At 47.7% G+C, this 16790-nt stretch overlaps 1 protein-coding gene across 4 annotated transcripts in view; it reads left to right on the top strand.

Annotated features, from left to right (window-relative positions):
- The first annotated feature begins 11115 nt into the window (after positions 1 to 11115).
- The window catches only part of LOC142463566 (uncharacterized), a 46795-nt gene continuing 41120 nt past the window's right edge, over positions 11116 to 16790 (top strand). For all 4 annotated transcript variants that reach the window (XR_012787453.1, XM_075566480.1, XM_075566481.1 and 1 more), the window contains exon 1: positions 11116 to 11546. Coding sequence is in view for 3 of the 4 variants with exons in the window: in XM_075566480.1 (XP_075422595.1) it covers positions 11501 to 11546 (46 nt within the window). In the remaining variant the exon portion in view is untranslated. The remainder of the gene's footprint in view (positions 11547 to 16790) is intronic.

Genomic DNA, 16790 nt, shown 5'->3' with positions numbered 1-16790 from the left:
CTGATTTTGCAAATAAAGGTTGCCACACCGCATAGGACTACCAGCTGTGAATGGAGTATATGCAGAAAAGTGTGAAAATTGATACAAGACTGTGCTGAAGCAGGGGAATTTTTAGCAAACCAATGCTGAGTGTAAAATTGCCCTATAGGGGGAAAAAGTGATTTCTGAACTGTGTAAAAGGTTTTTTCAAAACCAATTGCTGAATGTTGAGTCACCCTGCCGGGAATGAAAGAAATAGTCCACTGCAAAGAATGTTTTTTTTCTGCAAGTAAAAAAAGTCTGCCTATATATATCTTGGGAGCAAAAACATACACCCAAAGTGTGAAGTGTGAATGCCATAATACCCAAAGATGAGACTGAAAATTACTGAACTCAGGCAGAAAACCAAATTCTGTTGCTGAAGCGTGGAGATTGCACCCTGCAAGAAAATGGTGTAAAGCAAATAGACTTTTTACCTAGCAACTGCACATCTTGTATACCTGATAAAAGAAAATGCATGCACAGTACTGCTGATATTGAAAAAAAAATAAAAAAATTATCCAAGAAAGAAAAGTCTACAGAGATGCCTGTGAGAGCTACAACCTCTACAAGCAAAATATGCCCATCTGTAGGACTACCACAATTGGGGGTTCTAGCAAATACAGTGGCAACAGCTGCAATAGCGCCTCCTGAGGTCAGGAAGAAAATTACACCTGATAGCCTAAAAATGGAGGACAAGATGCAGCGTTCCTGTAATGAACCCTACCCCACGGAAGAGTGGCCCTTCCAGTCCAATAAAGAGGAAGACATCTCTTACGGGGAACCCGAACCGAGTCACACCCACAAAACACCCCAAGAATGGTGGGGGTACCTGAACTCGGCACGAACAGAAAAGACCGCTCCCTTTGATGACGAGTATGATCAACAGGAGACAGAGCGGGAGCAGCAGATCACCCAATATTTCTGTCAGCTAAAGCAACTGCAAGAAAAGCCTGGCTTATATACTGTAATGAAGCTGCTAAAATTTCAAATGAAGATGGAGACCCCAATATCCCTGAAGGGACGGTGTCATCCAAATCAAAAAGGCGGAAAAAGAAAAGCAGTTCTTCACTTACCGTGGAAGGAACAGACACGTCCGCAGATCCTGTGGAGGAAAAGGGGGACCGAGTTGCCCTGCAGCCTAGAGAAAATGGAGAATTCGTCCCACGGTTAACCGAATATCCAGAGGGCCCAAGGCAGAAGTCGTGTACCCCAAAAAAGTGTCTGTCCGGTGCCAACAGTGAGGAACCCTCAACTAGTCATCCCAGGGAAGCGAAGCCGGAACCAGTGAGTGAGGATCCCTTGACCAGCCCTGAAGACGCCCTGAAAATTGCCAGGCATGACTGTGATCTGCTCTGTGAAGAATTAGGAAGAGAGAGAAAAAATAATGCTGAGCTACAGAAGACTGTGCTCGCAATTTACTCTGCGGCCAAGACCGAATTGGAGGATCTCAAGACTGAGCTAGATACTGTAAAGGCTGCTATCTCCGCCATGGATGAAAAGCAGAGCCAATCTGATAAAATGGTGGCAACGCTAAAGCGGAAGTATGAGGAGGCACTGAAGCAGATGACAGTCTTCCAGCAAGAGGTTCACACTCTTCATATAGAGCTTGATGCCTCACATCATGAGACCAACAGCTGCCGCACAGACCTTGAAGTTTCCAGAAAGGAACTACACAGTCTCACTGAGGAGCTGGACATTGCTAAAGAAACTATTGCTAATCTTGGTACAGTTCTCAAAGTCTCTCAGAAGGAGCTTCATACCCTCAACCTAGAGAAGGAAGTCTCACGCCAGGAGATTGTCATTCTCAAAGCAGATGTGCGTAAATGGAAGGAGGACTGCAAAGAAGCCCTGAAGAATACAGAGACTGAAAAAGGAGAAAGTTCAAGATTAAAAAGAAAACTTAAAACTGAAAGAAGAAAATTTTCAGTTTACAGAAGAAGTCAAGGAGAAGTTTGACGCAGAGCACCGACTGCAGAACCAACTGCAAGGTCTGTGTACACACCTCCAGTATGCTGAGGAGAAGCAGCAAACGCTACAGGAAGAAAAACTGCAGGCTGCTAAAGAGGTACAAGCGCTGCAGGAACGTCTGAATACCCAGTACGTCCCCACAGAGCAGTATGAGGAGCTAAAGGCCACGCTGCATGTCTTCAGAGCATCGTTGGAAGGGGAGCTTCGATACCAGGTGACTCTGTATGAAAGGGAGCGTGAGAAGGCTCAGAAACTGGAGCAAGAGCTGGAGAGACAGAGAGACTGTTCCATTCCCTTGAGTCAGTACACCAAGGAGAAAACAGACGCAGCGGCAACCTTGACGACAAAAATTACAGAGCTCCAGAATATGAAGGAGACTCTGATACAGATTCCTCCAATACAGAAAAAGGTAGTGGCTCTGCCCAAGCACCAGTATCTCACAGTAACTAATGCCCGTAAGGACAAGGGTACAGTGAGAGTTGGGGACTCCACGCAACTTCAAAAGAAAATTACGAAGTTTGAGCCACCAAAGAAAGCACTAGCCAAACCTACAGCTGCCCAACAGGCAACAAACAGAGGTAGGAGTGCAGAATCAAAGCCAGAAGAATCCTTAGCTGAAGAAGCTGAACTAGTGACTCCGTGGTGTGGAGAAGCTGCAGAAAGACCACTTCAAGAGCAGAAAACTCTAAGGGCTAGTCCTAACTGCCCTACAACTGTTGCCATACACTTTGTCTACAAAAAGAGGAGTGCCCGACGCAACAGAAATTTCAAGACCGCGCACGCGATAAAAAGACTTTACGTGGAAAAAGTCCTCCTCGAGCGACTGAGGAGTGCTGATCTCAAGCATTTTCGGGAGGAGACAAAAATAAACTGGAGAAAGGGCTCCAATCCCAGCGGGACAGAGGGTTCTCTTCCTCCATCCACTCTCATTCAAGTCATAGAGATATCTAGAATGAAAGTGGAAGGATGGGCTTTGGCCGTGGTAAGCCCGAGCTTCCCACAAACAGGGGAGGTATGTAACAGGGGACTTATCCATGTTCAGTAATGTTCCTTTAATCTAGCAGTGTGGTAATTAATTACTAAACACCACCTGCCTGATTAGATTGTTTACAAAAAGCCTGACTTTGAGACAGGAAGTGACTCCTCCTTAGCTCTGACTGAGAGCTGACCTTTGGATAGACAGAGCAGAGGTTCTTGAGTCCCAGGAGAGACTGACCAAAAGAAACCCAGATCTCTGGAGCTGACCAGTCTTGAGCTCTGCCAGCCACACAGCAGAGCTGATTGCAAGACACCAAATAAGACTTCTAAACCTGGATGCTGATATTTTTCTGTGCACGGCGGGTGCGGTTCCAGGAGAGCAGAGAAGCTTACTCTACAGCAACTAAACAGATAAGACTGTCCTTATTAAGAGACTGCTTATATCTGCTTATTTTCATGTTATGTGTTTGGGCTGGGAGAAGCTTAACTAATGGAGATGTGAACTAATTTCAAGGATTTCACTAGAAATACTCCCAAGTGAATGGAAGCTTTGTTCCCCCCCCCCCTGTGTTTGGATAATTTCCTGATGAAAAGGAAAAGGCACAATAAAGCCTATTATAATTTCACATTATAAACGTCTCCAAATTGTGTACCTCTGTGAACGTCCATCTACACCTACTGTATACTGTAACAAACAGAGACAAACACACATACTGTAACAAACAGAGACAAACACACATACTGTATTCTGTAACAAACAGAGACAAACACACATACTGTATACTGTAACAAACAGAGACAAACACACATACTGTATACTATAACAAACAGAGACAAACACACATACTGTATACTGTAACAGAGACAAACACATATACTGTATACTGTAACAAACAGAGACAAACACACATACTGTATACTGTAACAAACAGAGACAAACACACATACTGTATACTGTAACAAACAGAGACAAACATATACTGTATACTGTAACAGAGACAAACATACATACTGTATACTGTAACAAACAGAGACAAACACACATACTGTATACTGTAACAAACAGAGACAAACACACATACTGTATACTGTAACAGAGACAAACACACATACTGTATACTGTAACAGAGACAAACACACATACTGTATACTGTAACAAACGGACAAACACACATACTGTATACTGTAACAGAGACAAACACACATACTGTATACTGTAACAAACAGAGACAAACACACATACTGTAACAAACAGAGACAAACATACATACTGTATACTGTAACAAACAGAGACAAACACACCTACTGTATACTGTAATAAACAGAGACAAACACACATACTGTAACAAACAGAGACAAACACACATACTGTATACTGTAACAAACAGAGACAAACACACATACTGTATACGGTAACAAACAGAGACAAACACACATACTGTATACTGTAACAAACAGAGACAAATACACATACTGTATACTGTAACAGAGACAAACACACATACTGTATACTGTAACAGAGACAAACACACATACTGTATACTGTAACAGAGACAAACACACATACTGTATACTGTAACAAACAGAGACAAACACACATACTGTATACTGTAACAGAGACAAACACACATACTGTATACTGTAACAGAGACAAACACACATACTGTATACTGTAACAAACAGAGACAAACACACATACTGTATACTGTAACAGAGACAAACACACATACTGTATACTGTAACAGAGACAAACACACATACTGTATACTGTAACAAACAGAGACAAACACACATACTGTATACTGTAACAAACAGAGACAAACACACATACTGTATACTGTAACAAACAGAGACAAACACACATACTGTATACTGTAACAGAGACAAACACACATACTGTATACTGTAACAGAGACAAACACACATACTGTATACTGTAACAGAGACAAACACACATACTGTATACTGTAACAAACAGAGACAAACACACATACTGTATACTGTAACAAACAGAGACAAACACACATACTGTATACTGTAACAGAGACAAACACACATACTGTATACTGTAACAAACAGAGACAAACACACAAATAACAAACAGACAAAAAAGGGAAGTGGAAGACCGATAGAGCAGGGGTGCCCAATCGTTTCCCCTGCGCCCCCCTACCTGCTGTCCCCACCACCTCGCCCCCCCCCCCTCCGGCGTTCTGATGTCATGACATCACATAACGCCACGACACATTGCTATGGCAACGCGTCACCAGAAGCCATCTGAGCCAAGGTAGGTGAAGTTACAGAGGCCTTCGCCGCTTCCCCGGGATTCAATCTAAACCACAGAATGGTCTCAGTCGCACTCTTCCACGTCTTTTAGGCAATGGCGTAAGATATCCGGCGTAGTGACGAGTGGGTAACCGGGTCCTTGGTCGAGCTGCAGACACGACCCCCTCACGGTCTCGGGCTGTGTTCTCCCCCCCACTGCGTGTGACATCCTCTCACAGCGTCTTTGCCGCGCAGTCTGCGCATACGTGTCGGTCATAGAATGTACATAGACGACATCCTGTTAATTTGAAAGGGGGACGTCAGCGCACTACAAGAATTTATTGTATATTTAAACGCCAATGATCTCAACGTGATGTACTAAAGTCAGTAATAAACACAGCCTGCTGAATTCCCAGAGCTTAACATTTTTTTATTATTCATGAAATGAAAATAAACACCAAAACCTTCTCTAAGAAAGTTGATAAAAATAATCATCTTTTGGCAAAAAGTAATAATGATAAGAAACGGTTGGCCAGTTTCAACGTATTAAGAGAAATTGTACAGAGGATGCAGATTTTTAAAAACAAGCGGTTGATTTAAAAAAAAAAAGATTTTGGGCTCGGAATTACAATAGTGTGATTGTAGATAAAACTTATGAGAGAGTAAATAACAGGCCAAGATCTGATCTTATTTTGGTAGATGAGAAGAAAGATACTGAATTGCATAATTTCGCTATACCGTTTATTACGGAATTCTCTGGCGATTCGCATAAAATGAAGTGCATTGTGGGGAAGCAGCGTTGGGATATCTTATTAAGTGATCCTGTTTTCCCCTTATCCAAGGATACTATTTTAAAAGGCTTCTAATTTTAAACATATGTTGTCCCCCACAGTTACATAGTTACATAGTTACATAGTAGATGAGGTGGAAAAAAGACAAACGTACATCAAGTTCAACCTATGCTAAATTTAGACAACAGATACTTTATTCTATATCTATACTTACTTATTGATCCAGAGAAAGGCAAACAAAAAACCCCATTAAGGGGAAAAATTCATTCCTTCCTGACTCCAAGAATTGGCAGTCGGATTAATCCCTGGATCAACATCCTTCCCATGTATACTTATTTGGTATATCCCTGTATACCTTTCCCATCTAAAAGATGAACAAATCTATTGTATCTGCCATCACAGTCTCCATGGGTAATGAATTCCACATTTTAACTGCCCTTACTGTAAAGAACCCTTTCCTTTGTTGCTGGTTAAATTTCCTTTCCTCCAACCTTAAGGGATGGCCCCGAGTCCTTTGTACTGCCCGTGGGATGAATAGTTCTTTTGAAAGCTCCTTGTATTGTCCCTGAATATATTTGTATATAGTTATCATATCCCCTCTTAGACGCCTCTTTTCTAATGTAAATCAATCTAATTTAGCTAGCCTCTCCTCATAAGTTAGAATGTCCATCCCCTTTATTATTTTGGTGGCTCTTCTCTGCACTCTCTCTAGTTCCATAATGTCTTTTCTTAGGATTGGTGCCCAAAATTGTACTCCATATTCAAGGTGTGGTCTTACTAATGCTTTGTAAAGGGGCATAATTATGTTTACTTCCCTTCCATCCATTGCCTGTTTGATGCAAGATAAGATCTTGTTTGCCTTTGCAGCTACTGCATGACATTGGGCACTATTGCTAAGCCTGCTGTCTACAAGCACTCCTAAATCCTTCTCCATCAAGGATTCCCCCAATATATCTCCATTTAATTTGTAAGTCGCCTTTTTATTCTTGCATCCCAAATGCATAACCTTACATTTATCTGTATTAAACCTCATTTGCCATTTACCTGCCCACGTTTCCAGTCTCTCCAAGTCCTTCTGAAGAGAAATTACATCCTGCTCTGATTCTATTACCTTACACAATTTAGTGTCATCAGCAAAGATGGAGACTTTGCTCTCTATACCAACCTCAAGGTCATTAATAAACAAGTTAAAAAGCAGGGGTCCCAGTACCGATCCTTGAGGTACTCCACTCATGACTTTAGCCCAACCTGAAAAAGTTCCATTTATGACAACCCTCCGTTGTCTGTCCTTCAACCAGTTTTCAATCCAGGTGCATATATTATTACTGAGTCCAATTTTCTTTATTTTGTACACCAACCTCTTGTGTGAAACCGTATCAAAAGCCTTTGCAAAATCTAAGTAGACCACATCAACTGCATTACCCTGGTCTAAATTCCAACACAGTGTTTAGAGAGATGAATAAGAAACTGAATAATTGGCTTATACCACATTTATGCTTTTATAAGTGTAAAAATTGTTCTGTTTGCAAATACGGTACTAGTGGTCATTCAAATCCAATATTACATTTAAGGAATTTGACGTTAAAAAAATGTATTTCCTGTACTAGCTGTTATGTAGTATATGTGCTGGTACAAATGCAGCGGTCATTATTCAAACACTTCACGCGGTGTATACCTCGGAATACCCATGTCATGGCGCGGGATTTCTTCCAACCGTACCGCCTTAAGACGCGAGCGCAGAAAATGGCATTTTAGTGTTCTGGTTTATAAACACCTGAAATTGACACAGTAGCACAGTACTGTACACATTACAATTCATTCATTTCTGCTACGGATACGCAAAGAATTGCACCCAAGGAAACAGAATCCATGAAATTCAAACAAAGCAACCGCGATAAACACGTGTGCCTGGCGTGATTGGCAGCTCTAATGCCGCGTGGGATACAGCAGCGCACACGAACACGGCTCCGCGAAGTGTTCGAATAACGGCCGCTGCATCTGTATGTCTGTGCGTATATATGTATATAGGACACGCTGTACTGTAGGCAATTACAAATTAGGATTCAAGAACGTGAGAAATATTGAAAATGGGTTTGAATCACATAATGTTTCCAAACACTTTCAAATTAAGCACAACCCAAACCCTGAAGGTCAGATATTCTTTTGTATAGACACAATCGATCCTTACCGGAGTGTGGTAATGGGCTTATCAAACGGTCACAAAAAGAAAGGGAATGGATTCACACCCTTAGATCATTAACCCCATATGGACTGAATTTAGCTATAATCCCGGGATGTTTTTTTATGTTAGTTTTCTGCTCACCTGGGACATTAGTACTGTATTTCTTCTTATTTGTATTGTCTTTTATAGTTATGCATTGTGAGTTATCATTACGGCTATTCAGACCATTTGGTCCTTACATAGCTGATGATATGAGCATTTAATAAATTGTAGCACTCTTATTAGGCTGATTACAATGTATTTTTAACATTTTTATTGTCATTGTGGTTATTAAATATATCAAATGTATTAGCAAATGTATTTTAGATATGTTTTTTTATCGGTGAGACATCTGTTGATGAGCATGTATACTATAAGGAAACAGTATTGATATTTTCCTATATTTCTGGCTTTTTATACGGTATTTACCCACCTAATAGTTATTAGTGTATGTAGGGTTGATTTTGTGTAGTTTCCTGTGTTTGCATGTTTAATTGGATGATCACATACAGAACTTTCTACCTGCAAATAGATTGGACTATTCAGGGTCTGTAATTAATGTTTGTTGGGAGTGTCTCTCTCTCTCTATATATATACATACTAATTTCACTAACAGAATTAACTTCATCAGGGGAAGGGGGTAACCTTCTCTCAGTCTCAATATATATAATACATAGTTCTGAGTGTCTACATCTTCAATACAACATCTGAAGTTATCCCTTGTGTGCTGTTTCTTTTTGCTGGACCACCATCTGGTAAACTGTATACATTATTCTTTATGGAACTAGCATCTGGAGTTTTCTTGCAGTATTAGTGTGTGCTAGTTGTCACCCAACTTTGTGTATATATATATATAAATATATATATATACCAATTAATACATTTTACATTCTGTAGCAATTGCTGGTAGAAATTCAGCTCCGACACATACCAATTAATAAATGTTAAATTCTGTAGTAATTGATGGTAGAAATTCAGCTCAGAAACATACCTGTTTGTAGAAATAAATCAGAATGTCAGTCCAGATATTCAGAATGCATCCATGATTAAAGATATAGAAAAAAAACATCCAGAGATGACAACTCCAAAATTAACTCTGCCAGACACTTTAAATGTGACACTTAAGGCCTCGGGCATGGTCAGCGCGTAAACCGAGGCGCGCTGGTGCTTACCATTGAGCCCCTACAGCCGCAATGAGAGCGGCTTTAGTAGGGGCTCGCCTACACTTCCGCAAGCGCGCGGAAGCGTAGGTCTTATCCGAATTTTAGTTTCAAGCGCTCAAGGGAGCGCAGGGCCGGTCACGTGAGCGGTTCGCCCAATGAAGGCGAACCAGCTCCGTGACGTCACTGGCCCGCCCGCCGACACGCCCCCGGACGGCGCGCTGTCTAAGGCCAGGGAAAGCACCCGCTTTCCCTCAGCCTCAGCGCGCCTCCATACGCCAGCAACAACCCTGGATGAGGCCTAAGATGGGACTCACAGCCATGGAAGGTAACCATGTGGGTAAGAGCAGGATAGAGTGGGACTACAAATGTACACTAAGCATAGCCAGCTCTGTGTGATAACTGAGACTGCAGTACATAAGGAGGCTGCCATGCGGGTTAATGGGACCTAGTCACTGCCGCCTGCAGTCAGTGCTGCTCTGCTCTAAATGACTCCACTGAGATTCCGTAGAGAAGGCACGTTAATCACGGGTTAGTGCAGGGGTGTGCAAATTTTTCCTCATCGCACCCCTGCTCTCCTCTGAGCCTTGCGCCCCTGCCCGGCCTCGGCGTCAAATGACATGGCAACGTGATGTCATGTGACCCCGCGGTGTCATTTGACACCGGGTCACCCAAGACGACGCGTCGCTGGAAGGTAAGTGTGTTATAAAAGTCTCGCGCGGTCCCCCCGGCATTTAATTTAAATGCTTGGGGTGAGATCGTGGGACCTCTACAAACTGCCGCGCCCTCCCCCAGAATATCTAGCGCCCCCCTGTTTGCGCACCGCTGGGTTAGAAGAAGTCACAGAAGGGTGACACTGTATGTACCGCATAGTCAGCGCCGTATAATCGCGGGGGCTGCACGTGCCCCACAGCTGTTTCACTCCGGCCGTGGAGGAGCATCAGGCCCCTGACAAAGCTCCATAGCAGGAGTGGGACAGCGGTGGAGCGCGTTTTATTAACCCTGAGAACTCCCTTCTGCCTCAGGGATTATACGGAGCTGGCTGTGCTGTGCACACAGTGTTAACCTTGTGGGATTTGCTCTAACCCAGGGGTGTGCAAACTGGGGGGTGGGAGATTTTCCAGGGGGGGGGAGGGCGCGGCAGCTACAGAGGCCCCGCGCTCTCCCCCAAGGAATTTAAATGCTGGGGGATCGCACAAGGCCTTTGCAACTTCTCCTTGGTGACGTGTCGCCGTCGCATTTGACGCCGTGGGGTCACGAGATGTCATGTTGCCCCTGCTCTAACCCATGATTAATGTGCCTTCTCTAGGGAATATCAGTGGGGGAGATATTTAGAGAACTGGGCCAGGAGGTGGCAATTGTATTTGTGGAGGGGGTAATTGCATTTGTGGTATTTGCATCTGAGGGGGGGGGTTGTTTATATCTGGGGGGGTAGTGGTGTCTGTATTTGAGGGGGTAGTTTTGTATTGGGGGGTATTGTGTGTGTATTGGGGGGCTGTGTGGGAGGGGGAATTGTATGGGTATTGGGGGAAATGACTGTGAGAAGAGGGGTGATTGAGGGAGTGGCATTGAAAGATGGGTAATTGAGTGATAGCGGAGGGGTGGGGGGAGGAGAGACATACAGGTGTGAAAAGGGAGGACTCGCAATACCACTGACCAGGGAGGGGGGGTTCCAGTCCTGGTCAGTGTCCCTGCAGAGGGAATATGAAGGAGAGAATGCAGACTTACAGACGCGCACAGTGTCACACCAGCAAACTGAGACTGTGCTCACTTCTGGGAGGATGAAACTGCGCGTGGCTGAAAAGAATGAAAGATTAGAATGAAACATAAAGGCAAGAAAGGTTTACTTGAGTCACTCATTTACCTGCATAGGTAATATACACCTCCCCCTGTCACTATTGTATATATACACGACATAAATACAGAATCAGCCAGTGATTGTATAGCAGTTTGTCTGCAAAACCCCACTCCCCGCCTCCCCCCTTTATAAGCAGCGTCCCAGACCGTGCGCTGGTTGTAATACACAATGAAAGTGAAACCCCCGAACTTGTGGACTTTAGTCTAAGAAAAACAAGGGACAATCTCTCCTGAAATGGAAAATGGCGTTTCACGGATTCTTCTTCCTCCTCTTAATACTACGGACATGTAAGTTCCAGCGAAAGCTTTTATTTTTTATTAGTGACAAAGGGTAGACGTGTAACCAGAGACCGGGAGCGGGGTGATGAAGTCATATATACATATATACAGAATGATTATCAACAGCTGTTTCTGCTGGGGCTTCCCTTGTACATATTGCGCACACACGTGATACACACAATGTGATGCGGGGCAAGGTCGGCTCTAGGTTTCTGAGAGCCCCCTGCAGACTTGCTGGGGATGGGCAGGGGGAGCTGCAGGGGTGTAGAGGGTGCGTTTGGATGGGGGCAGAGGGGACACACAGCTTCCAGTGGCTGCTGGTAACATGGGACCAGGAGACGGAACCCCAAAAACTACCGTCAGCAGCAATCAGAGCTGCACTGGTGTGTAACCGGGGCCCTTAGTCTGCCCATAAACTAGCACCCCCACAGGGCTGGAGATAGAGGTCTGCGGGACTGTATATAGCAAGCCCCCAGATTTGCCTATAAAAGGAAATAAGAGTCTCTTAATGTCAATATACAAAGATACACAGCTCCGGGAAGCTCAAAACCCAAACCCACCACGCCATATATATTTGTGTCAAAAAGGAGTGCGACTGGGATTGTGAGTGTCACGGGAGACCAGGACTAATACCCGGGATCAATATCGCCAGGCAGAACGCGGGAGACCAGGACTAATACCCGGGATCAATATCGCCAGGCAGAACACGAGAGTTTATAAAATGTATTTATTGGAAAAACATATCCACAACTATACAAAAGACACAAACATCACACATACCCAACTGGGGGAACTGGGGGTACCCTGCCTGACTAGTCGCAGGGATCTATTTGCAGAGATTTCCCCTGTTCTCTCTTTGCCCAGTACCTACAGGTCTGGTTTTCAGGCCTGAGACCAGCACTGGATTGGACACTGCAGTTTCTCCCCGTCACAGCAACACCTCTGTAACTCTCTGCAGGCTCTGTCTGCTAGGGGTCTCCCTCCCTGTTTGCTAGGGGTCTCCCTGTCTGTCTGCTAGGGGTCTCCCTCCCTGTCTGCTACGGGTCTCCCTCCCTGTCTGCTACGGGTCTCCCTCCCTGTCTGCTAGGGGTCTCCCTCCCTGTCTGCTAAGGGTCTCCCTCCCTGTCTGCTACGGGTCTCCCTCCCTGTCTGCTACGGGTCTCCCTCCCTGTCTGCTAGGGGTCTCCCTCCCACCTTTTTGTACACTTAAACCATAATATTTTGCATACTCAGGGCCAGGTGCTGCCAACATGCCCAGGCCCTGATTGGTGGGTAGGAAGGAGCTGCCTACATGCCCAGGCCCTGATTGGTGGGTAGGAAGGAGCTGCCTACATGCCCAGGCCCTGATTGGTGGGTAGGAAGGTGCTGCCTACATGCCCAGGCCCTGATTGGTGGGTAGGAAGGTGCTGCCTACATGCCCAGGCCCTGATTGGTGGGTAGGAAGGTGCTGCCTACATGCCCAGGCCCTGATTGGTGGGTAGGAAGGTGCTGCCTACATGCCCAGGCCCTGATTTGTGGGTAGGAAGGTTTGCCTACACGCCCGGCCCTGATTGGTTGGTAGGAAGGTGCTGCCTACATGCCTGGCCCTGATTGGTGGGTAGGAAGGTGCTGCCTACATGCCTGGCCCTGATTGGTGGGTAGGAAGGAGCTGCCTGCATGCCCAGGCCCTGATTGGTGGGTAGGAAGGTACTGCCTACACGCCTGGCCCTGATTGGTGGGTAGGAAGGTGCTGCCGACATGCCCGGCCCTGATTGGTGGGTAGGAAGGCGCTGCCTACATGCCCAGGCCATGATTGGTGGGTAATAAGGTGCTGCCTACATGCCTGGCCCTGATTGGTGGGTAGGAAGGCGTTGCCTACATGCCTGGCCCTGATTGGTGGGTTGGAAGGTGCTGCCTACATGCCTGGCCCTGATTGGTGGGTAGGAAGGTGCTGCCTACATGCCCGGCCCTGATTGGTGGGTAGGAAGGTGCTGCCTAGATGCCCGGTCCTGATTGGTGGGTAGAACTGCAACATAACATTTGCAACAATTCTATATCGCGGATGTTTTGTTTCATTTCATGTATTCTGTTTCTTCGTTTGCAATAAAATGGATGAATTGTAATGTGTACAGTACTGTGCTACTGTGTCACTGTGCCACTGTGCCACTGTGTCACTGTGTCACTGTGCTACTGTGCCACTGTGCTACTGTGTCACTGTGCTACTGTGTCACTGTGCTACTGTTCTGGTCACTGTGCTACTGTGCTACTGTGTCACTGTGTCACTGTGCTACTATGTCACTGTGTCACTGTGTCACTGTGCTACTGTGTCACTGTGCTACTGTGCTACTGTGTCACTGTGCTACTGTGTCACTGTGCTACTGTGCTACTGTGTCACTGTGTCACTGCTACTGTGCTACTGTGTCACTGTGCTACTGTGTCACTGTGCTACTGTGACACTGTGCTACTGTGCTACTGTGTCACTGTGCTACTGTGTCACTGTGCTACTGTGTCACTGTGTCACTGCTACTGTGCTACTGTGTCACTGTGCTACTGTGTCACTGTGCTACTGTGACACTGTGCTACTGTGTCACTGTGCTACTGTGCTACTGTGTCACTGTGCTACTGTGTCACTGTGCTACTGTGTCACTGTGCTACTGTGTCACTGTGCTACTGTGTCACTGTGCTACTGTGCTACTGTGTCACTGTGCTACTGTGTCACTGTGTCACTGTGCTATTGTGTCACTGTGTCACTGTGCTACTGTGTCAACTTCATGTTTTAAAAGCCAGAACACTAACATTTGTTTTTCTGCATTCGCCACGCACATCTTAGTGCGGGAGGCTGGAATTCATACCACGGTTTCAAATCGGGATTCCGATGTACATGACGCGTGAAGCGTTCGAATAACGGCCGCTGCATCAGTAGATGGTATATGGGCAACAGCAGGTGGCTGGAATGATTGTGGCCTTCTTTACCCGGGCGTTGATACACTCCATTCAGTTTCCAATGCAGTGGTGAGACGCAAAGTCAAAGAATATACCCATAGTGCAGACCAATATTAAAAAGGTGTATACTTTATATGGATTCCATAAATGTGCACTTGCAATAAAATTGTATTAAAACAGCGCGTATCACTTCATTAGTGAATAGAGGATAGATCGCATAGTGTCGTGGCTCTCCCCGCCGCCATCATTCTGTGTCCGGTGGGTTCTCCCGCGCTCAGCTGCCTGCCGCCTGATCACTCTCTGCGGCGCTTGTGGCTCAGCTCCGTCGCGGTCTCTCGGAGCGTCACGCCACTTCCGGTAGGGCTTCTGTGATGGGCACTCACTCGGCACCAATCCTCTCTTCCTCTGGGCGGTCCCTACTCTACGCGTTTCGCCAATAGGTTGTACGGCTTCGTCGGGAGTATGACACCCCCTCACTCTTCATGCAGTTATATACCGTACGCAATTAAAAATTAATAACCATTAATTAAGTAATAATGGGTATGGAGAGCTTGTTGTGGTTTTTGTATTCGCATCATTTGTGTGGTGGCATTGTATGAAGGTAAGCGAATGTCACCTTTCACAACCAAGCGGTGAATATCTGCTACATTCGCAGCAAATTCAAATGTCGGCGAAAAATTCTCCATCTGTATCTTATACTATACTAGCTGAGAGACCCGGCGTTGCCCGGGATGTAATGTTCCCGTTCCTCTCTCTCCTCCCCCCTCTCTCTGTTTGTCCCCCATTCACATCAATCCAGTCCCCCCCCCTCCCTCCCTCCTTTACAGCTTCATGTAGCGTGTGTGCGTCAGTCACTGTGTGTTTGCTCGCGCGTCAGTGAGTCTGAGGCAGAAACACAAACACACACAGACTGACTGACGCACACACAGTCAGTGTGTGCCTCAGTCAGTGTGTGCGTGCGTCAGTCAGGCTTTGTGTGCGCGTCAGTCAGTGTGTGCGTGCGTGCGGCAGTCAGTCAGTGTGTGCGCGCGGGGCGTCAAAGGCAGGGGGGGGGCGTCAAAGGGAGGGGGGGGGGTGTCAAAGGGAGGGGGGGGGGCGTCAAAGGGAGGGGGGGGCGTCAAAGGGAGGGGGGAGGGGGGGCGTCAAAGGGAGGGGGGGGGCGTCAAAGGGAGGGGGGGGGGGCGTCAAAGGGAGGGGGGGGGGGCGTCAAAGGGAGGGGGGGGGCGTCAAAGGGAGGGGGGGGGCGTCAAAGGGAGGGGGGGGGGCGTCAAAGGGAGGGGGGGGGGCGTCAAGGGAGGGGGGGGCGTCAAAGGGAGGGGGGGGGGCGTCAAAGGGAGGGGGGGGGGCGTCAAAGGGAGGGGGGGGGCGTCAAAGGGAGGGGGGGGGCGTCAAAGGGAGGGGGGGGGCGTCAAAGGGAGGGGGGGGGCGTCAAAGGGAGGGGGGGGGGGCGTCAAAGGGAGGGGGGGGGCGTCAAAGGGAGGGGGGGGGCGTCAAAGGGAGGGGGGGGGCGTCAAAGGGAGGGGGGGGGGCGTCAAAGGGAGGGGGGGGGCGTCAAAGGGAGGGGGGGGCGTCAAAGGAGGGGGGGGCGTCAAAGGGAGGGGGGGGCGTCAAGGAGGGGGGGGGCGTCAAAGGGAGGGGGGGGGGCGTCAAAGGGAGGGGGGGGCGTCAAAGGGGAGGGGGGGGGGGCGTCAAAGGGAGGGGGGGGGCGTCAAAGGGAGGGGGGGGCGTCAAAGGGAGGGGGGGCGTCAAAGGGAGGGGGGGGGGCGTCAAAGGGAGGGGGGGGCGTCAAAGGGAGGGGGGGCGTCAAAGGGGAGGGGGGGGGGGCGTCAAAGGGAGGGGGGGGGGCGTCAAAGGGAGAGGGGGGGGCGTCAAAGGGAGAGGGGGGGCGTCAAAGGGAGAGGGGGGGGCGTCAAAGGGAGAGGGGGGGGCGTCAAAGGGAGGGGGGGGCGTCAAAGGAGGGGGGGGCGTCAAAGGGGGAGGGGGGGGGGGGGCGTCAAAGGGAGGGGGGGGCGTCAAAGGGAGGGGGGGGGGGGGCGCCTCAAAGGCATGGATTCCTCCCCCTGCATTTCCTGCAGTGGACAGGAGGGGGGGGGGGAGTGGACAGGAGGGGGGGGGGGGCAGTGGACAGGAGGGGGGGGGCAGTTGGACAGGAGGGGGGGGGCAGTGGACAGGAGGGGGGGGGGCAGTGGACAGGAGGGGGGGGGCAGTGGACAGGAGGGAGGGGGGCAGTGGACAGGAGGGGGGGGGCAGTGGACAGGAGGGGGGGGGGCAGTGGACAGGAGGGGGGGGGCAGTGGACAGGAGGGGGGGGGGCAGTGACAGGAAGGGGGGG

The sequence above is a fragment of the Ascaphus truei genome, chromosome 11, assembly GCF_040206685.1.
Source record: "Ascaphus truei isolate aAscTru1 chromosome 11, aAscTru1.hap1, whole genome shotgun sequence".
Taxonomy (NCBI): Eukaryota; Metazoa; Chordata; class Amphibia; order Anura; family Ascaphidae; genus Ascaphus; species Ascaphus truei.
This window is presented reverse-complemented; position numbering and strand designations above follow the sequence as displayed.